At 42.3% G+C, this 23184-nt stretch overlaps 1 protein-coding gene across 1 annotated transcript; it reads left to right on the top strand.

Moving 5' to 3' along the window:
- The first annotated feature begins 16656 nt into the window (after positions 1-16656).
- Positions 16657-17469, top strand: LOC130990708 (leucine-rich repeat extensin-like protein 1). The gene has a single exon (XM_057914936.1). The coding sequence runs from the start codon at positions 16657-16659 to the stop codon at positions 17467-17469; it is 813 nt and encodes a 270-aa protein (XP_057770919.1).
- Positions 17470-23184: the final 5715 nt, after the last annotated feature.

Genomic DNA, 23184 nt, shown 5'->3' with positions numbered 1-23184 from the left:
TATGCCCATACCGCACGACCTGCACCGAGTTCTGCACCCAATATGAACGATATCATGAAGAGCCTCGCCCAGAGCAGTGAAATTGTGAAGAATTTGGTGCAAATTCAGCAGGCATTCCTGCATGAAACTCAGGCAGCATTGAGTAGTATGGGCACACAAATCACGCAGTTAGCCACTCAGGTGAACAAGCTGCAGGCGAATCAAGGCCGACTTCCTTCTGTCACAGAGATGAATCCCAAGGAAAATGCAAGTGCAGTAACTACAAGAAGTGGGAGAATTCTAGTTGAGCCACAGCTTAAGCAGCAGGATAAAGAATAAAAGCCCGATGAAGCCAAGGACGATGCAATTAGTGAGGAGTCACCAGAATCCACCAAGCCTAGTTCTTCTAAGGTAAGTGGAAAACCTAAGGTTTCAATTCCTCAATCACTGATTGCACCACCTTTTCCTTCTAGGCTGGCTCAGAACAAGAGAATTGAAGAAGAGAAGGATATTCTGGAAATTTTCAAGAAGGTAGAAATAAACTTGCCCTTGCTTGATGCAATTAAGCAAGTTCCCAGGTACGCAAAGTTTTTGAAAGAGTTATGCTCTAAGAAAATGAAGTTTGGGAATGATGCGAGAATTCGAGTGAGTGAGACTGTTTCTACTGTTCTTCAAAGAAAATTACGCAAAGTTTTTGAAAGAGTTATGCTCTAAGAAAATAAAGTTTTGAAAGAGGTACGCAAAGTTTTTGAAAGAGTTATGCTCTAAGAAAATGAAGTTTGGGAATGATGCGAGAATTCGAGTGAGTGAGAATGTTTCTACTGTTCTTCAAAGAAAATTACCCCAAAAGTGTCGAGATCCTGGTATGTTCACCATTCCATGCAATGCATAATAGGTAATAAGACTGTTGAGAGAGCCATGTTAGATTTAAGAGCGTCCATAAATGTCATGCCTTATTCTGTGTATAAAGATTTGCAGTTAGGACCATTGAAAGACACTCGTGTTATCATTCAGCTAGCTGATAGGTTTACTGCATATCCCGAAGGTGTTGTTGAGGATGTCCTTGTCAAGGTCAATGATTTGATTTTTCCTGTGGATTTTTATATTGTTGATATGGATGATTCTGCCTCTGCTAAGCAATCTTTGATTCTTTTAGGGAGACCATTCATGAAAACTGCTAAGGCAAAAATTGATGTGGATAGTGGAATGCTTAGCCTTGAATTTGATGGAGATGTTGTCACATTTAATATTTTTGAGGCTATGAAGCATGTTGAGGATCCTGAATCTGTGTTCATGATTGATGTTATTGACCCTTTGTGTCGCGGCCGCGCCCGCTAGGGATAGCGAACTCGGGGAAATCGCGACGAGGGGAGGGGATTTAGGAGCGGGATTAGAAAGGGGCATATCTAATCTCTTGATGACTCGACGTTTGCATAAGAAAAGCAAATTAAAATAACAGATATTGACGGAGGTCAAAAGGAGACATACATAATATTAACCCAAATGGGTACTTAAGGAGTTTGAGGACATTGTTAAACCATACATATTGTTTTGATAAATGACATGATATCTGGCAAAATCAGTGTTCGCAGCGGAAAAACAACAACTCGAGTATATGTATGAAGACATATACTCAGCTCTGAAACTCTCGGCCTAGATTGACAAAAGCTCCGCTTGCACACCACATCCCCGATCACAGCTCAACCTGCACATTTAGAAATACATGCAGGGCTAAGTACGGGAGTACTTAGTGGACACTTGCCGAAAAATACATACATGCATAATATTTTATTGTCAAGCCTTTCATCGGTAGTAAGATACGAGGGTTTTCCTTTAAAGACTCGTATTTACTACAAAAATACCATTTCTTTCATAAATAACCAGCGCAGGCATTTTAACATCATTAATCACCATATCAGTAACTCGTGCTGACAGGTAGGTCTCCCTCTACGGACACTATGATCGGCCAACCCGCTAGATGACTCACGATCACAAGGGTGTACACTAGCCCTGGCAGGATAGCTATCAACTGCTCAGGACCCGAATTCGATTAACATCAGATAGGCAATTAACAACAAAACATAAAGCATTTAGGCATTGACAATCATTTAAAAACTCATAAGCATAAAGTCTTAACAATTCTAAGATATGGTTTTAGTTTATACGTAAGAAAGCCTCACCTGGTAGTGGTGACTTACGACTAAGCCTTAACTCTTGCGTTCAACCTTGATTGAAAAGAATAACGCAATATCTTAGATCGTGGAAAATCTAATCATAAATGAGGATGCGTAATGCAATTATGCATGGCTCATATTCTGTTTATTAGACTAAGGTGATACTAAGGGAAATCTTATCTCTAGTCCTTGTTATTAAAGCAATTAAACCAACTAGGTTTCGTCTCGTGAGATCTAGGAATTACTATATTGATTTGCTCTCTTTAGGGTGTTCTAAATTGCTAATTTAATAATAAACTCCCTTCGTGAGTAACGGAAAAGAAATGAAACTCAAACACCCTAAGTCTGCTCTGTCTCATTGTTCTCTGTTCTGAAAATCAGCTCTGGCTTTTAGGTCAGCTCTGGCGATTTAGGTCAGCTCTGGCGAGCTTAGCCCTGGAAAGTCAGCTCTGGCCTCTGAAAGTCAGCTCTGGCAATTTGATCGGGAAAGTCAGCTCTGGCCTCCGAAAGTCATCTCTGGCGATTTACTCGGAAAGTCAGCTCTGGCCTCCGAAAGTCAGCTCTGGCGATTCCAGCTCTGCTATGGAATTTCAGCTCTGCTCGGCATCTCAGCTCTGCTCGGCATCTCAGCTCTGCTCGGCATCTCAGCTCTGCTCGGCCTTTCCGCTCTGCTCGGCCTTTCAGCTCTGCTCGGCCTTTCAGCTCTGCTCTGTAATTTCCAGCTCTGCTCTGGCATTTTCCAGTTCTGCTCTGGCATTTTCAGCTCTGCTCTGGAGTTTCCAGCTCTGCTCTGGAATTTCCAACTCTGCTATGGAATTTCCAGCTCTGCTCTGGCCATTCCAGCTCTGCTCTGTAATTTCCAGCTCTGCTCTGGCATTTTCCAGTTCTGCTCTGGCATTTTCAGCTCTGCTATGGAATTTCCAGCTCTGCTCTGGAATTTCCAGTTCTGCTCTGGCATTTTCTGGGCAGAACGACGAGGGTTTCCAGTTTCCAAACCAGAGTTCTCCGTCCTTTCTTGCCTCGATTCTCACTCGTACATCGGCCTAAATCTATACCTATGTGAGCATGCTGTGCTTGTTCAAGTTCATCTACGTTTCGAGCTAAAGTTCTCATCGTTTAACCAAGGTTTCAAGCCGTGGGTTCTACCGGAAAAGTGACTTAACATGCTTCTATGAGCGTGTGTTTCATGCTGAAAAGAGTAGTAACAGAGGTCGAGAGTTACCTGTTGTCGCGCGCTTTGGTCGGACAAGCACGATGGTTCCTCGCTTCTTCGATCATCGAGGTTCAAACTTGTACGTGGGCAGCGCTGACCTTTGCTCTACTTGTCTCCGTGCACGGCGTGTAGAGGGATGAATTTCTTGCTGTTGCTGCTGAAAGCTTGAGTGCTGAAATGAGGAAGGGGCTCAAGGGTCGAAGGGGGATTTATACTGGGAGCTAGGGCTTAGGGTGGCTGCAAAGACAGCCTAGTCTACTCGGCTGTGGTTGGGCAGCGCTGGCGTGGACTTGGCTGGTTGGGCAGCGCTGGCGTGGAAGTCGAGGGGGCGCTGCTGCTGCTGTGTAGGGCTGCAAGGACAGCCCAGTCTACTCGGCTGTGGTTGGGCAGCGCTGGCGTGGACTTGGCTGGTTGGGCAGCGCTGGCGTTGGAGAGGGGTGCAGCAGGCGGCCCTTCGGCTGCCCAGCCAATGGGCAGGGCTGCCACTGCCTTGGCCATAGAGAAGGGGTTGCTTTCGCAGCACTCCTTGCTCACTCCTTTATCCTTCTTTTGATAAAGTAGTAGGTAGATTGAAAAAGGTGATAGGGTAGGCGTGTGATGTGATCTAATAAAAGATCTAAATAAAATTCTTCAGTGTTGGTCGTCCTTTTATTAAAAATACTGGCTCCGTGTCTTGCAATATCGTATCTAACAATTAAATTAAATTCGTAGATTTAATTCGCTCGTTGTTCTAATACATAAATTAAATCCGTAGATTTAATTAGCTCGTGGTTCTAATACATAAATTAAATCCGTAGATTTAATTAGCCTCAAAGTCGGAATTAATTCATGACTTGGTAAATCATGCGAAGATAAACTTTATCTTGGTAAATAACACAACTTAGCTAAGTTGGTTATAACTCGAATTAATCATTCGTCAACTAAAAGATTCTCATCGCGGTCTTAAACATGCGAAGATAAATAAAGCATCTTGTAAGCTAAGTGACTTTGTCACCAATATTCATAAATTCAGAAACATAATAGAAAACATAAAACTTCAATTGCTGGCAGATAGGTAAATAAACACACAATACTGTAATTAAAATACTGATAAAAGAGCGGGTTACTACACTTTGGTTGAGGAATTTGTTGAGAATTTCAGGGAGGATGAGCTTGAGCAGGTTATTTTCAGTTCCCTAACTGAAGAGAACACCAAAACTGAGGAGAATGAAGCCATTAGAGAGATTATCATGCAGCTGTACTCAACGGAGGAAATTCCAGTTAGGCACCTGTCGAGCAGGATGCCCATACCGACCAGCACAGAACCGATTTTGCCCTCTGTTGTGAAGCCACCGAAGCTGGACTTGAAGGTACTACCCCAGCATCTGAAATATGTGTTTTTGGGAGAGAATGACACGCTGCCAGTGATCATCAGCAATGAACTCAGTGCAGAACAAGAGGTAAGGTTGGTAAGTCTTCTTAAGATGCATAAATATGCCATTGGATGGACTATAGCCGATATCAAAGGTATTAGTCCCTCTACTTGCATGCATAGAATCTTACTTGAGCCTAATAGTAAGCCATCTAGGGATCCTCAAAGAAAATTAAACCCTGTCATGAAAGAAGTTGTGCTTAAAGAAATTCTTAAATTGCTTGATTTAGGGATTATTTATCTGATTTCTGATAGTGCATGGGTCAGTCCTGTTCATGTGGTTCCTAAGAAGTCTGGTTTTCAATTGGTCAAGAGTGAGAATAATGAGTTGATTCCCATGAGGTTGCAAACTGGTTGGCGTATGTGCATTGATTTTAGGAAGTTGAATGATGCAGTAGGAAGGATCATTTTCCATTACCTTTCATTGATGAGATGCTTGAGCGATTGGCTGGTAAGGAATTCTTTTTGTTTTCTTGATGGCTACTCTGGATATTTTCAAATTTTTGTAGCTCAGGAAGATCAAGAGAAAACCACTTTTACTTGTCCTTTTGGCACTTTTGCATGGCGTCGTATGCCGTTTGGATTATGTAACGCTCCTGGTACATTTCAGCGTTGTATGATGAGCATATTTTCTGACATGATTGAGAGTTGCATTGAAATTTTCATGGATGATTTTACTGTGCATGGAGACTCTTTTGACCATTGCTTGACTAATCTTGAGCAAGTTTTGCAGAGATGTGTCGACACTAATTTGGTGTTGAACTTTGAGAAATGTCATTTTATGGTGAGAGAGGGGATTGTTCTTGGGCATGTGATTTCTGCAAGAGGAGTAGAAGTTGATAAGGCGAAAATTGATTTGATTGTTAAGTTACCTTATCCTTCTAATGTGAAAGAGATTCGTGCGTTTTTAGGCCATGCAGGTTTTTATAGGCGCTTTATCAAAGACTTCGCAAAGACTGCTCAACCTCTCACTAGGTTGCTTCATCAAGATGTGCCTTTTGTGTTCGATGACAAGTGCAAGGAGGCCTTTGATTTGTTGAAGAGTAGACTCACTTCTGCCCCCATCATTCAGCCACCAATTTGGGGAGAACCTTTTGAAATCATGTGCGATGCAAGCGACTACGCCGTTGGAGCAGTGCTAGGGCAGAAAGTTGGGAAAGAGAGCCATGTGATTTACTATGCTTCCAAAACTCTCAACCCGGCTCAATGCAATTACACAACCACGGAGAAGGAGCTTTTAGCCATCGTTTTTGCTTGTTAAAAATTTAGATCCTATTTGATTGGTTCTAAAGTTGTTGTGTACTCTGACCATGCAGCTCTTAAGTATTTGCTCTCTAAGAAAGAATCTAAGCCTCGCTTGATCCGTTGGATTCTACTTTTGCAGGAATTTGACTTGGAGATTAAAGATAAAAAGGGAGCCGAGAACTTGGTAGCTGACCATTTGAGCAGACTGCAGACTGTGTCGGATGGTATGCCCATACCAGATGACTTTCCAGACGAACAGCTGCTGCACATCGATGGTAACACTCCTTGGTATGCTGATTTGGTTAATTTTCTAACTGCTGGAGTTTTTCCGAAGGGAATGGAGATAGCCCGTAAGAATAAGTTGAGGAGCCAAGCAAAATAATTCATCTGGGATGATCCTTATTTGTGGAAGACTTGTGCGGATCAAGTGATACGACGTTGCATCCCTGATGAAGAGATTCCCTCCATTTTGAATTTTTGCCATGCTCACGCTTGTGGAGGTCACTTTGGTCCCAAAAGAACGGCACGTAAGATTCTTGATTGTGGTTTTTATTGGGAAACTATTTTTAAGGATTCTTACAACTTCTGCAAAAATTGTGACAAGTGCCAAAGAACAGGTAATATCTCTTCTCGCAATGAAATGCCTCAAGTCCCTATTTTGGTTTGTGAAATCTTTGACGTTTGAGGAATGGATTTTATGGGGCCGTTTCCTAGTTCTTTTGGAAATTCTTACATTCTTTTGGCTGTTGATTATGTTTCGAAGTGGGTGGAAGTGAAGGCCACCCGCACTAATGACTCTAAAGTTGTTGCAGGGTTCCTTAAAGCTAATATTTTTAACAGATTTGGAGTGCCCCGTGCCATCATTAGCGATCAAGGAACTCATTTTTACAACCTCACTTTGGAAGCACTTTTCAAGAAATATGGAGTCCACCATCGAGTTGCCACGACCTATCATCCACAATCCAACGGTTAGGCTGAAGTTTCTAATCGAGAAATCAAGAGCATCTTTGAGAAAACAGTTAACCCGAGACGAAAGGATCGGAGTTTGAGACTGGACGATGAGGTATGGGCATACCGCACTGCATTCAAGTCACCGATTGGTATGTCTCCGTACCGGCTGATTTTTGGGAAGCAATGTCATCTACCTATTGAGATGGAGCATAAAGCTTTTTAGGCCGTGAAGGAATTCTGTTTAGATGAGAAAGTCGTTGGCAAAGAGCGGAAATTTCAACTGCAAGAATTAGAGAAGATTCGATTGGAGGCGTATGATCATGCAAGTCGTTACAAGGAACGAACCAAATTTCTACATGACAAATACATTCGAAGGAAATCCTTTGAAGTTGGGCAGAAGGTTCTCTTGTTTAACGCACGCTTAAGGATTATGCCAGGAAAATTGAAATCTCGTTGGTTGGGCCCGTTTGAAGTTGTTAGTGTGAGTCCTCATGGAGCTCTGGAAATCTGAAGCCTCGAAACACGAAAGTGTTTTAAGGTTAATGGACAATTACTCAAGCCATACTATGCTGGAGTCGAGATGGAGTCGTTCAATGCGCTCAGCCTGACGTCTCCAACCATCGTCTAAGGATTTTGAATTTCTTTTCTGTCCTGCCAAGGACGTTAAATAAAGGCGCTCATCGGGAGGCAACCCGATTTTTCTTGCCCTTGTTTTTTTTTTTGTTTTTTTCTTTAAAAAAAAAGCCGATTTGGGTGTGTTTTGATCATTTTCGCAGGTTTGAGGGCCATTCTGAAAAATATGTGAAGCTGGGGGCCACATTGAAGTTACTTAAGGGTTGGGGGACCAATGTGCAAAATCTGGAACTAGGGTTTTATTTTGACTTCAGTCAAAATTCCTCCCCAATTTTCCCCACGTTTCCCCCTCCAATTCCCCCACTATTCCCGCTGCTCCGGCCGACCACCACTCTTCCGGCCACAGCAGTGCCGCCGTGACCACCGTTGGGCCTCCATTCCCGCCGCGGGGATCCCATTCGCGCACAGAACCGCCACGCCCACCACCACCTGCTGCCAGTTCATCCCTTAACCGCGCGTCACTAGTTTTTGCCTCCACGCGACACCGCCGAGGGCGCGCCGTCTGCCGGCGCGAGCCTTCACCTTTTCCGACCATCTCCTGCCGCCCACCTCTGCAAGTTCAGGCCACCATGGCCCCTAAGAAGAAGAAGCTCCCATCCCGCAAGCCGAGGCCACCATCTCCCTCTCCAGTCCAACATACCGAGGAAGCGCCGTCTGCCGGCGCGAGTCTAGCCCTTCTAGCCACCGGAACCCTCATTTCCACCACTGAGGTACCTCCGGCCGATGCTTTAGCCATCGTTGTGTTCTCACCGCCACCGACGTGTGAGACCGTACGATTATGAAGACGAAGAGTACGAGCAGGGAGCTGAGGATGAACAGGCGGAACAAGACGAAGAGTATGAGCAGGAAGAGGAGGAGCAAGCTGAGACGGGGCCGTGCCAGAAGCCCAAGCGCCGAAAACTAGCTGTCCCTCACAGCCAGTTCACCGTCAACAAAGTCGGCGCGAGGTATGAATGCAATGTCAAACGCCCGCTGACGGCTCCTCGTTTGTTTGATTGGAATAATCTGTATGTGTTAGGGGTAAATGAGGAAATAAAAAGGCACTTCGAAAGTATTGGGTGGTCCCCACTCTTGACTTGAGATGAGCCTCTTTATTTTCGGTTGGTGCTTGATTTTATTTCTTCATTCCAGTTCAGTTTGCATTTGCCTCTAGATCATCCTCGGGCTATTTCATTTTTACTGAATCAGGATTGGCATCATATGTCTGTGAATGATTTGAATGTATGGTTAGGATTTGAAACAGAAGAGTCTATGGTTAGTGATGAGTATGTGTCTGCCCTCTGTGCTCTACCTGTTGATTCTCTACATCCATTGATGCAACATGGGCTGCCCTTTCCACTGAGTTAGTTTACAGGAAGGGCTGTTCCCGTAGTGCGAACATCTCTGACCCCGCTTTGCGTCTGTGTCATCGTTTCCTTTCCTATAATCTGTTTGGACGTGTGGATTCAATGCATATTGTTACTCATAGTGAAATCTTTCTGTTGGATTGCATGCGGAGGCAAGTGAAAGTCAATTGTGGGTATTGGGTAGCTTTACAATGGCGCGCGTGCGCCAATATGTTGGTAGGACGCATTGCACTTGGGTGGTTAGTCACACGGTTAGCTCGTGCCTTGCACCACACTTTTCATTGGCCCATTCATATGCCTATCTCTACTTTCACTGTTTTTTATTTTCAGGCCATGGGTCTAGTATATTTGGCGAGCTCCGGCTCTTTTCAGTTGACTCAGCCAGGCATTATGGGCCCGAGCACTGCCCCTTCATCTTTTTGTGCAGGTCCGTGTAACACCCCGATAATTTAGATTTATTTTATAAGTTTAATTAATAGTATTTTCTTGTATAGCTTATTTTTTTTAAATAATTACATGATACATATAGATATGCACCATTAATTTTATCTAGACTATTATTATTATTATTATTATTATTATTATTATTATTATTATTATTATTATTATTATTATTATTATTATTATTATTATTATTATTATTAGTATTATTTTTGTTTCCTATTAGAACTAGAACTCTTTAAAAACTAGTATAAATATGGGATCTATTTTCAAACCCTAAAAGAGACGGACACACTAATTAATTAGGGTTTTAGAGAGAGCAGAGAGGGCCAGAAACGTGTAGGCAGAAGATCTGAGCTGGAGTCAGATTTTCGCAGGAAATCAAGTTCTGGCAGTTTCGGGAGAACGGCCATAACTTCCTCCACAGAACTCCGATTCAAGCGAAACAGGCGGCCACGGAAATCTCTCTCGAAGATGAAGAAGTCGTATTTCTGGGCAAAATACGATTTGAGGACGTTTGAGGCTTCAAACGAAGGCTTGAAGCTGACTAGTCTATTCAGCTGCGATCTTGACGAATTCTTCTGGTGCGGCGCTATTAAGACCTTCATTCCGGATTTTAGTTAATTGCCTTCGACTTTAAGGTGAGGGATTATATGCTTATTGTTATATTCATGTATGTTTGAATATGCTTTTAGTTCATGTTTGATTATACTTGCTCAGCCATGTAGAAATACATGTTCAGAATATCATGTTCAAGTACATGATCAGAAACGCAGAATATCATGTTCAAGTACATGATCAGAACGCAGAATATCATGTTCAAGTACATGATCAGAAACGCAGAATATCATGTTCAAGTACATGATCAGAACACAGAATATCATGCTCAAGTACATGATCAGAAATTCAGAATATCATGTTCAAGTACATGATCATAAATTCAGAAAACTCAGAATTAAGTATATGTGTATGACAATGTGAATTATTTGCATGTTTAAGCGTATGTGAATATTTGCATGGTTTCTCACTGAGTATATTTTCAATATGCTCACCCCTTATCTTTTCAGTTTTGCAGTTCTGGAGTCGAGGTGGCCATAGAAGTCGAGAATGACTAGGGATAAGGATTTTATATTGAACATTTTAGTAGAATTTGTTAAGTTTTAATTAATCGTTTTATTTTTTTTTATTTCATGTTACTACTTTAGTTTTGACAAGTTGATTTTAAATTGGTTTAAACTTTTATAATTCAAGAAATTTTATTTTTATATAGGGTTAAGTACCAAATACCCCCCCAACGTTGGGGCCCCTATCGCGTATAGGACCCTATAGTCAGGGTCCGCGCTGTTTACTACCTTAACGTGGCTAAACCTAAGCAAATCCCCCCCTCAAATACCAAATACCCCCCTGCATTAAGTCACCGTTGGGGGGGTATTTGGTACTTAATACCTGACTATAGGGTCCTATACGCGATAGGGGCCCAACGTTGGGGGGGGGTTTGCTTAGGTTTAGCCACGTTGAGGTAGTAAACAGCGCGGACCCTGACTATAGGGTCCTATACGCGATAGGGGCCCCAACGTTGGGGGGGTATTTGGTACTTAACCCTTTTATATATTAGTTTTCAAAGATTTTATATTAAAAAAAGTTTATGAAAATTGGGGTGTTATATCCGTCTAGCCACACTACTGACTCCAATACTCCTCCACCCTGGTTCCTGCCGCAGCTTCACACCCTACGCACTGATTTGTGCACCCACTTTGACACTCATCCACCGCAATGGGCGGTGGATTTGAGCACACGATTGGCAGCGGTGGAGCAAGCTCTCGGACTGCGCCCTCCTCCACCTTCTTGATTACCGTTCAGGGAAGTGTTTCTCTTTTTGCTTTTCGTTTCTTTTTTCTGTTCTCTTTTAGTTGTCTACTGTTGTTTCTTTTTGGTCTGTCATACTCTCACACAATGAGGACATTGTGTTGTCCAAGTGTGGGGTGTGTCTTTGTTCTTTGTTTTGTTTGTTTTTGCCTTGTTGCTCTGTTGGTTTTCTTGTCAGTTTCGAGTCCTTTGGCAATTTTTATGATGGATGATGTGAAGAGTTGAGATTAGGATATTGGATTTGGTATGATAGGCTGTTGCTCTTGTGATGGAATTATGCATATGTTCGTAGGTATTCTTGTATGAGAAAAACGTGCAAACTTTGATCAAAATACTTGAAGCCTACTAAATTATGAGGATTGAGCCTTAATGAGCACACATGACTAGCTCCAATTGTTTCTTCGATGAGTGATTGATTCGAACTTCTATGCTGAATTTCTGGTTTGCCCTGTTGCCATAGTCAAGACTAAGTTTGAGAACTTAATGCATGAAAATGATTAAGGCATTTAGGAATAACTATTATTTTGGCCTGAACATATTATCCGAACCTTCACTGTTCCCTTAGTGAGCCCGTTTGTGCCTGAATTGCTCCTTTTTGTTTGATTAAAACTCACATATATTGAGCCTAAGCCTATTTTTAGCCTGCTTTTGTCCTTGAAAACATGTGAATGCACTAGGTTATGACGACATGAGAGATGAGTACTCCTATCATTTTAGTGTGTTGAGTGATGGTTCATTGATTCTATGGGATATATATGCTGTTGAAAAAAAAAAGAGAAAGAAAGAACGAAAAAGTGCAAAGAAAATAAAGGGCTTATTGTGTATACATTCATTCATGTTTATGCCCTATATGTATATGTTAGAGTTGATGCATACTTTTTGAGGATTGTTTGAACTAAGAAGAAGTTAAAAATTTTCTTTTCTTTCATTAGTTGGTGGCAGCTCTAGCGAGCCGAGCTCAGGCGAATCCGAGCTCTGCTCTGGCAGCAGAGCTAAATCTGAGCTCTGCTCTGGAAGTAGAGCTGAAGTTGAACCGAGTTCTGCTCTGGAAGCAGAGCTGATGTTGAGCCTAGCTCTGCTCTGCTCTGATAGCATAGCTGAAAGCCCTGCTCTGGCTTTGAGCTCTGCTCTGACCTGGGAGCTCTGCTCTGGGTTTGAGCTCTGCTCTGGATGAAAGCTCTGCTCTGGAGGCAGAGCTGAAGTAGAGCTCTGCTCTGGAGACGGAGCTGAAAACCCGAGCTCTGCTCTGGTGACAGAGCTGAAACTGAGCTCTGCTCTGGCCGAGTCAGTTAGCTCTGCTCTGGCCAAGTCAGTTAGCTCTGCTCTGCCGAGTCAGTTAGCTCTGCTCTGCAGAGTCAGTCACTCTGCTCTGGCAAGTTTTTAAATCTGCTCTGGCAGCAGAGCTAAAACCGAGCTCTGCTCTGGAGGCAGGGCTGAAGTTGAGCTCTGCTCTGGAGGCATAGTTGAAGACGAGCTCTGCTCTGGAGGCAGAGCTGAAGACGAGCTCTGCTCTGGAGGCAGAGCTGAAGTCGAGCTCTGCTCTGGAGGCAGAGCTGAGTCGAGCTCTGCTCTGGAGGCAGAGCTGAAGTTGAGCTCTGCTCTGATGGCAGAGCTGAAAGCTGAGCTCTGCTCTGCTCTGAGTGGCAGAGCTGAAGTCGAGCTCTGCTCTGGTGGTCGAGATGTGCTCTGCTCTGGTGCGGAACTGAGTTTAAAAAGGGGAGTCAAAGCAAGTGGATAAAAGGATAAGACATTTATGCAAGTGGATAATTAAGCATGTGTTATTTATCCAATACTTGATGGCTAAGTAAATTGGATTATATAAAACAACTCATTTCTCTTTCATCCTCACCATAGCAGCCGTCCCTTTCTTCTCTCTTCTCTCTCTTCCTCCATCAACACCTTCCATTGTTGGGCATAACCAAAGCTCCATAGATCAATTGTACACCATAGAAAGCTCTTAAATCATGCTCAAAACATCATTATCTCCATAAATCAAAAGCTTGAGTGTGATAGAAAGCTTGGTTTCAAGAAGGAGGAGCTATACTTTTCTCTTTAAAAATCATAGAGTAAGCTTCTAAACACATGAATCTACTTATATCTAAGCTTTATGAGCATGTAAATGGAGGATCAAAGCATGAAAACATCACCTCATCTTTGCTTCAATATTTTCGAAAGTTACTAGGGTTGGAAGTCTTCTAAAATATTGTCATCTTCTAACCTTAAGTGGAGAGTATATACATGCTATTAAGGTGTTAATTATTGGTCTTTGAGTGAAAAGCATGATTTGATTTTGAGATATGGTTTATAAAGATGTTGGTTGTGTGATGTTGGAAAGTTGAAGTTCATGAAGAAAGTAAGGGCTAGAGTATAAAAATGAGCTTATGAGATTGTAGCTATGATTGTTGATGGATTAAAATTATGATTAAAGATGATTGATAAAGATTATGGTGGATTGGTTTGACAAGAAAATAAAGTATGCTTGGCTATATGTTTAGGGTGGACTAGTTGATAAGTGAATTGGCTAGCTTATTTAAACTACTGAATTGATTGAATTAGACAGGGTTATTGATACCCAAAAACCTTGAAATTTTTATGGTATGTATATATAAGTGTTAGGAACGTTCATGTAAAATTTGAGGTCTTTTGGACATCGTTTGATACCCTTTTAAATTATGAGTCTCCAACTGCAACTTTCTACCGGAAGTGTGGAAGAAACTGATATTAGAGTCACTTTTCCAGTAGCTTATTCTGCGTTTATGGTTTCCAAATTTTTATATGAACAAGGTGAGCATGTTATTTAGCTACCCATAAACGTTTAAGTCTTTTTGACAAGATCTACTATTTTTCTAAAATCAAAACTTTCAGTTGCACAAAACTGTCGAATATCGTAGACTGTAGGAAAATGGTTATATCTCCTAAACCACATAGAGTTTTGCAACCTACTTTTTTTTAAATGAAACTAGACTTCAAGAGGTTTCAAACGGTATGAGTCCCAAACCCAGGAGAGTTTCGAGGTAAAGCAGTTTAATTGCTTGAAGTTGGGACAGAGTATATGAAGTCAAGTATGGTTTTTCACAAAGTACACCTACCTTTGATTTAGTAAATTGCATGTGTTAATGGCGATAATTATACACCATATTAATTCATAAAAATGCTAATGGGATACATATATATATATGTGTTTATATATATATAACACTTTTTCCGAGTTCAATTTACTTAACCAAATTGGGTTCACTTGAGATATTTTAATCACATAATGATGTCATTAAGCATTATATGAATTATCTGGGTTTGAGTATTTGGGAGTTTTTCCTTAATGAACTGATTAACTTAAAATCTTGGTATGTGGTTGATAATGGAATCAATGAATAATTAGGAAGTATTATTATAAGAGTGTTTTGGTTACAAAGAGTGATTAGTTACAAGGAAACAATGAGAAGGGAAGACTAGTACTTAGATAAGAATAGTAAACCTAGTGAGGATTTGTCTGATTGACGTTTATTTTATTACATGAATCGTCTATGCCAATGATGATATCTGAAGACACGAGTCAAGGGCACAAGTAGGATTTCTCCGAAGTACGAGGACCAAAGTTAAGATTTCCAGGTGGGCATTACTTTCTAAAACCTCTATTACAGGCTTTCTAAATGATGATTATGATGATGTCTATAAGTTTTAAGATGATTTGAGATAAATTGATATTTGAACTAATTAACTCGCCGAGTTTTGATGACGACGAGCCTGTATGTTACCCTCTACGGATGAAACGATTTTGGGTCCTGCCAAAGGCGGGATTGTGTACACAGAGGTAACTGTGAGCTGTATACCGGGTTGGCCGGTCAGAAATGACCATGAGCCGACTGTCAGGTCGGCCGGTTACGGTGCTTGAGAAGGAGGCCTACTTCTCAGTACCATGATGATGATAAGTTGTAGAAGTGGTACTACATGCTAAGTATTTATGACTGCAGTATATTTTTCATTACTTTATGATGCTTATAATTTATCAATTGCTTACACAGGTTCTTTTAAAGAAAAACCCCTGTGTGATGTATAAATGGCAAGTTAAATAATAGCTCTAAGAGCGAGATTGTTTATTTTCGGCTTATGTCCACTGAGTATTTTATACTCAGCCCTACATGTATTTCTAAATGTGCAGGATGAGCAAGGAGAGAGATTGGGGGATCGCTGGAGGGCTGTTGTTCATAGACGACCTTTTCAGTACCGTATTTTGCTCCTATACGGTAGTGTGATTAGTGAAGACTAGCTATGAACTTAATTAGGATTGTTACTCTCAGCTATATATCTTCATACATATAGTCTGATCACGTTATGCTGTGCTACCCTGAACATTATGAATCATTGTAAATATTTAACTATACTCCCTTTTGTTTTCGTTGACTAGAACCTTGATACATTTGAATGTATGAAGCCGACCATGTTTCTATTAAGTTTGATGATATTTTATTGCTTTAACTTGAATTATTAGTAACTTCCGCTTGATGAGTCTTCTAGTTCGCTTGTTTTTACCCTATCTTTTTATTAGTCGTATCGATACCCAATCTACGCTATCACTGGCTAGATAACGGGCTGCGACAGAGTGGTATCAGAGCAGATCGTTTGCTCTGAGTTTCATTTTTGATTAAGTTCAAACTCCTTGATTGAGTTAAACTTTCACAGTTGAGCCAAATGATTGATTTCAACTATCCTTGAGTTGACTAAATCTTTTGATCTCATTTACTCATGAGACTAAATCCTACCTTGAGATTGAGTCTAGCCTACCTTGAATCCTTAGGCTAGAGTGAAAGTAAGATTGAGAGTAAGTCTAAAACAACACCTCAGCACCCCATCTCCTCCGGCTTATCGAGGTACGAGTTATTATTGTACTGTTTTTATGTTGAATATTGTTTTGATGTACTAACGAGATATGAAATGTTTTGATGGATGGAACTGCTTGAGGTGATGGAATATGATGTGAGCCAGTGGTTTTGGAATAAATGGAGAAATATTGAGGCTAGAATAGCCAATGCACCACCGTACCAAACAAGATTGAGTATGTCATTGTTTGAGATATATCAAGTAAGTTCTTTATCCTTGATGTGATAGAAGTTAGAATTTTATTTCAGGATGCAGCGACGTCTAAGAGAAATGATGCGCCGATGGTTCAGGGATTATAGGCCCCAAGAAGGGGATACACTCGGAGAATTTTTAGCCCACTACCACAACCGATGGCTGGAGACTACCGCATATGGGATTGACGAAGCAGAGGCTATCACGAGTTTGATTCCACTGTTACCACCTGGATGGCAGGATTGGGCGGCTTCACTAGTGCCGTAGTATATAGTTAAGACTGAGTTTGGACGATTCGAGCGTGCAGATTTTAGGGGTTTTGTAGCGATGATTAGTCACCGCTACTTTGTATTTGATGATCCCCCACCACCTCCTTATGATGCACCCCCTCCTCCGACAGATCCTTTTTCGATCTTACCTGCACCCCCAGTTGATGAGGTTCCGTATATTCCGGAGCCATTTGTGCCTGATAAGGCCGTTGCTTTTGAGCCCATTGTCCCGGATTCTGCTGTTCCAGAGTCGGGTATTCTGCAGACTGGATCGCCATATATGGATTTTGATCCATTTCATTATTTGACATTGATACCTTTTCCCAGTGTTGATCTGCCTCCTTGGGAGCCGGCCCCAGCGACAGCGCCATTATCATTGCCTCATTCAGAGATTATACCACCTATTCCATCTCCGATGCTTTGTACTGAGTATGTGACTTTTGATCCTTACCCGAGGGTTACTCCTCTACCTGAGCCTGGCACACTTGAGTTTCAGCATTATATGCATCCTATTCTATACCCACCATCCAGAGATGCACAGGAGGGACCGTCTCATCCGATTCCGATTGATAGTGATGATGAGGACCCAGACGAGGAGACGCCAGAGATGATAGTTGGGCATGGACAGACCCGACCACTACGGCGTCGGACCACTGCTGATGGAGTCGATGTATGGGAGCCTATTCCGGAGCCACCTGTTTGTTACCCGATGGTAGACACAGATGTTGAGGATGAGACAGAGGATGATGATGATAGTGAGGAGACCGAGCCTAGTGAGGATGAGGAGATTGAGCCCAGAGAGGATATGACAGTAGATGATGCGGGAAGTAGAGTATCCGGAGATGCTTTCGGTGGGACTGGATGGGTCTGAGTGAGAGTAGCTACATATGATTATGGGATGGAGATGCTTATATGAAGATAGATGTATATAGATAGAGATGCATAGTATAGTGTGTATATCAGTATCTAACATATATAGATGCCTAGTACGTATGACGACCATTTTGATAGAGCGTCATAGTATGTATTAGGGATTGATGAGGAGTGATATGCTAGAGGGATTTCATATGTCAGAGACAACTCATCCACCAGAGGAATGGCTCTTGCCAGAGGAATCGTGTTCGTCAGAGAAGTCGCCCTCGCCAGAGGAGCCACCTTCGCCAGAGAGGCCGCCTTCGCCAGAGGAGTCACTCTTCGCCAGAGGAGTCACTCTTCGCCAGAGGAGTCACTCTTCGCCAGAGGAGTCATCTTTCGCCAGAGGAGTCATCTTCGCCAGAGAAGTCATCGTCACTAGAGGAGTCACCCCCACCAGAGAAATGCTAGAAGGCGCGGGAAGAGCTCCCGCGTAAAGACGAAGTTACTGTTATACCCTCCGACCACGCAAGGAGCATGCGTGGATAATGATTTTACCTTTTTACCCTCAATTGTAATCTATAAATAGACCTCAGCTCATGTATTACCGGCACGTTATCTCATATTTTCGAATACAACAGTTATTTTCTCCTTCGTGCAAAGTTTCCGATCACTTTACTCCACTCGTTCCGATCATCTCCACTAGGTATAGTCCATACTTTACATCTTATAGTTTAGGTGTTGGTTCCTAATTCACCAACTGGCGCCGTCTGTGGGAAGGCTACTGAGCTAGGATGTGAGATCACGGTCGCCGGCGTACGCAGATCTGAAATTCCAATCGGATTTGCGGGCGTTGGCACCAATCGAGCTGATAATTCGGACACCCAGCTATTTTTAATCGGTTAATTGCGTCTTCTAGGTTAATATGCTGTCAATCTGCTGCGATTTGCGTTGATTTATGTTTTTTGTGCATGGGGAAAGGTGGCGACGGGCATAAGTCATGAATCGGGGAATTTTACATTTGTTTACCGTTTGTTTGGGTTAGTTGTTTACGGACGAGGGGTTTCCTTGTAGAATTGACGTTTTCATCACCGATCTAATGTTTTGCATGAGGAAATTGTGGTTAGATGCTCTGTTCTGATTATGTCAGTCGTTTTCTTACGGATCCCCGATATCTTGGGTTTATGCTGTTTACGTAGGGGTGTTTTACATGTCAACGTGATAATTGCGGATGATCTTCGTATTTTCTACGATAATTTTAGAATTATACTAGTGATTTGTCGGATACTATCCTGTTTTTGGTAGGCGTGAGGTTTTTATTGATTGATTCATGGTTTTGCACCGATAGTACGTCGATTAGTATTTTGTTTCCGTTATGATTGGGCTTGTGTTGTGGATCTGTGGGTGTTCTTCGCTTGAGGATGATAATTACCGTTACTTCCCGTGTCTTGGCGATTAATCCTCGTTCTGTATTGTCGGATCGGAGGGTGATAGTCTGTTTCGGTTATGTTGGTTCTTAAGGGAAAGTATTTACCAGTGTTTTCCATGTTTTTGTGGCTAATTTTCGGTTTCGATCGATGAATTGGGGAGTTATGCTCTGTTCCTGTTATATTGGGGTTTTTGTTGCGGATCTATGGGTTTTGCACCGATAATGTGTTGGTTATTACATTGTCACTGGTTATCCTGGGTTGTTGCCGTTGATACGGGAGTTTTACCTTGGTAATATGATGATTAACACTTTGTCTCTGTTGTGGTGAGGTTCATGCTGTTGATCCGCGGATGATCTTCACTTAAGGGAAATAATCATTGATGTTCTTCATGTTTTCTTAAATTAATCTTCTTTTTGTGCTCTGGTTAAACTCGTCATGTTGCTAATCTGGCTGATTGCTATGATAATTCTAATTGCGTGTAGGTTTTGCTGTCATTATAGTGCATGACCGTGTTAATTGTAGGTTATGATGTTCATTTCCTTATATGTCTCTTATTTATCTGTCACTCCTAACATATTACGCTGATAAGTTCGTTGGTGGTTGCCCTGTTTATGTTTGTCTTTGGATTTCCTGTTTTGGTTCTCTGGATGCTCTGTTTTCTCCGCCGGACTTTGGTGGGGATTCACGGGGGAAACCACCGTTAAGCGGGCTCTGTTTTCTCAATCTATGCCCTGGGTTTATTTCCCAGTGTATAGAGTTACTGCATGGGGAATTTTTTAACGGTCTCTGTACCGGTAGCTGGGGATTTCTTATTGGATTTCTTATATCGGGATTCCAATCAGTAACAGAGGGTTTATTCTTTCGTCGTTAGATTGGTTTCTCACTTTGTTTATGTGTAGGTACCATGGGATCTTCTGATGCACACCGCAACCTAGAAAAGGAGTTCGACTCTGCTGCGCTCACCACTGAGGTGCCTACTTCATTGTTCAACAACTTGCAGGGCAACACAACCTTCGCTACGCCACCGGGATTCCCCGCTGTCTCGGCTACTCCGCTGATGGGATTGAATGGTAACTTCCAGAGGTCTGCTCTGGTGACGCCAGGATCAGAGGTGCCGAGCTTGGCCCCCACATCTGGTGGGGGATCGATTAACTTTGGGCTAGCAGAGCAGATGATGGCCTTGCTCAGTTACGCTAACATGCGCCAGGCAATGGGAACTCCGATGCTGTCTATCGTTCCTACTGTAGCTCCCCTGGTTGGAGCAGCAAACCCGCAGGGCACTGAGGCCCCACCTCCAGCTGCTCAGGAGGCAAACACTTTGGCAATCAACAAACAGGCTGCGATGCCTCTGGAACTGCAAGGGGACCCTGTTGACAGGGAAGTGGAGAGAAGACCAGAGGGGAGCCGTGTCAGACTCAACAGTGTTGTTAGAAAGGAGAGGGTTGACGAGTCTGATAGTCAATCCGTCTCCCTTGTGTTCGAGGAAGAGATGATAACACTCATGTTTCCATGGTTTTTAGTGTTCATATGATGTTATTTTATAGGAAATTGAGTGTTGATAGTTGTTTTGTGCTTAATTTGCTTTATCTTGTGAAACATGATTCTTACTCGAACTTTGAAGGAATTTGCAGATTTATTGAGTTCGAATTTGGAACAATGTTCTGAAATAGAAGTTGTAGATCGTCTCGATACGAGTTCGTGAGCGCAAACGGATCATAAATCGGAGTTCGGACGAGAAAGTTATGGCTGAAACAAAAACGTCGCGCGCAGCAGTAAAAATTCGGCGACCCAGACGGCGACCGCCGGCCAGGTCGCCGAATTCCCTGTTTCAATTTTTGGCCTCCGGTGGAAAATTCGGCGGTCGCCGAATCCATGAAGAAATTGGCCATTTTTCGGCGACCCAGACGGCGATCGCCGAACGGGTCGCCGTTTTTAGGCGTGTTTCCGTTTCCTTCCGCGTTTTTTACGTTTTTCCAAGTATTTTCGAGCTCAAACACTGTATTTTACCCTGACACTATAAATAGGTCTTCTTTTGACCTATTTAGGGTTCCCAGCTTTAGTTTTTTCAGTTCAACTTTATATTTCAGTTTTTAGCTTTAGAACTTTTTAGCTTTCCAGTTTTCAAGGCTTGGATCAAGATTGAAGATTCAAGCCGCTACTCGTTTTAATTCGGTTTTATACAATTAGTTTTTTATTGCTTTCATTTAATTATGTTTATGTTTTTTTATGTCTGGCTAGTCTTTAATCTGAACCTAGGGTTTGTATATAGCTAATTGATTATGTGTTTTTGATTTATTGATATCAATTTGCCCTCCAACTTATGATTCATGATTCCTGGTGCTTATTATCTTGTGAATTATCTGATCAATGATTTACATGTCTAGCTGTTCAGTTTGAGTCTTGAATGCGATAATTGTTCAGCCGATTCAGGAATGCATGATATAGTGTTAGCCTTGAGTCTTGAATGCGATAGGTGAAGCTATAGGAAGCTATTCTTTATGTGCTATTGGGAGTTAATTTATTCCTTGGAGTCTTGAATGCGAAAAGGGATTAATTAATCTACATTCATAGGTGGTCGTTAGAGACGCTTGTGATTAACATAGTGATCTTTCATCAGGGTTGGATTAAAATTGGTAATTGAATCAATAGGTTGAATGCATATAGTTGATTAGTGAAAATACATCCCTAGGGTCAGAGCTTTCCTTTATTTGAGTTAATCATCATAGTTTATGCTCTTTAGTTTTATTTAGTTAATTTAGTTAATATTCACCTTCATATTTGTTTACTTGCATACTGTGAAAGTTTGTGTAGGAAATAGATAGAGTGATTTCGTGTTACAATCCCTGTGGATACGATATCCGATTGCTGTTTATACTACAATTACACCGTGTTAGTTGCGGTATTTTTGTTGCTAATAAAATAGTGATCAACTTTTTGGCGCCGTTGCCGGGGATTGTTTAGATTTTACTTTAATATTTCCAATAGGACTTAATAGTACTGCAAGATTTATTTGTTTTTATTTTTATTTTCTGGCTTTTATAAGTTGTGTTTCTGTAGGTTGCATATGAACACACGATCTCACGAGACTCCTCTCTTTGAGTTGAATCCTGAAATCAACAAGACCTTGCGCAATCTAAAGAAGCAAAACGATCAAGTTGAGGATAATACGATGGCTACTCCAGAGCAAATCCAAATTCGAGCTCTGCAAGAGCAGTTGAAGAAGCTGCTTGACGCACAGGAGACGAGAGAGGCTCCGAAAAACCAGCCATCAATGAAGCGTTCATACCACAGTATGTATACCAGGAGCCCCCACGTGTGAACGCTACCAACTTTGAGCTGAAAACGGGTCTGATCACGATGGTTCAACAGAGCCAATATGGTGGACAGGCGACCGAAGACCCTAATGCGCACCTGGCGCATTTCCTGGAGCTGTGTAGCACGGTGAAGATGAATGGTGTCCCTGATGACATTATCCGTCTTCGTCTTTTTCCCTTTTCACTGCGGGATAAGGCGAAGTCGTGGTATCATACGCTGCAGCTGGGAAATAATGTTGTGTGGGAGGACTTAGCTCATGCGTTCCTACGAAAATTTCATCCGCCTGGCCTTACATTGAAATTGAAGATGGACATCGTGCAGTTTCAACAGTACGAGGGAGAGAAGCTAGCGGAGACGTGGGAGCGATATCAGGAGAAGCTCAGAAAGTGCCCAGGTCATGGATTTGATGAAGGCACACTAGTGATAATGTTCTACAATGCCTGCGGGGAGCGTACACAGGATGCACATGGATACAGCTGCAGGTGGATCTCTACTTCAGAAAAGCAGTTCTGAAGCGTGGAACATTATTGATAGTATGGCCTCGACGAGCTACCAATGGCCATCTGAGCGTATACAACTGAAGAAGGTTGCAGCTGCGTCTAGTTCTGACCCTATGGCAGCAATGGTGACTCAACAGGCAGCGATGGCTACACAACTGGCAGAGCTGACTGCAAAAATTGGTGAATTGAATGCTGGACGTCATGAGCAAGCTGTGATAGACCCATCAGGCTTGGGAAACGTCAATTATATCAATGACAGAAATTATGGGAATTTCCAGCAAGGACAGCCAGGGATGTATAACAGAGGTCAGCCATATCAGCAGGGTCAGCAGCAGTTTCAGCCAGGAGCACGTCCGCACCCAAATCTTTCCTATGGAAACCCAAACAATGCTGTGCAACCTCCACCAGGATTTTCTGTTTCTAGTGGGGGAGTCATCAATGAGCCAAAGAAGGATTCGATGGAGGACATGATGAAGCAGATGCTCATGA

The sequence above is a fragment of the Salvia miltiorrhiza genome, chromosome 6, assembly GCF_028751815.1.
Source record: "Salvia miltiorrhiza cultivar Shanhuang (shh) chromosome 6, IMPLAD_Smil_shh, whole genome shotgun sequence".
NCBI lineage: Eukaryota > Viridiplantae > Streptophyta > Magnoliopsida > Lamiales > Lamiaceae > Salvia > Salvia miltiorrhiza.
This window is presented reverse-complemented; position numbering and strand designations above follow the sequence as displayed.

Bases quoted from the DNA above. Each gene is read 5' to 3' on its own strand.
- LOC130990708 (XM_057914936.1), top strand. From the start codon at position 16,657: ATGATTAGTCACCGCTACTTTGTATTTGATGATCCCCCACCACCTCCT.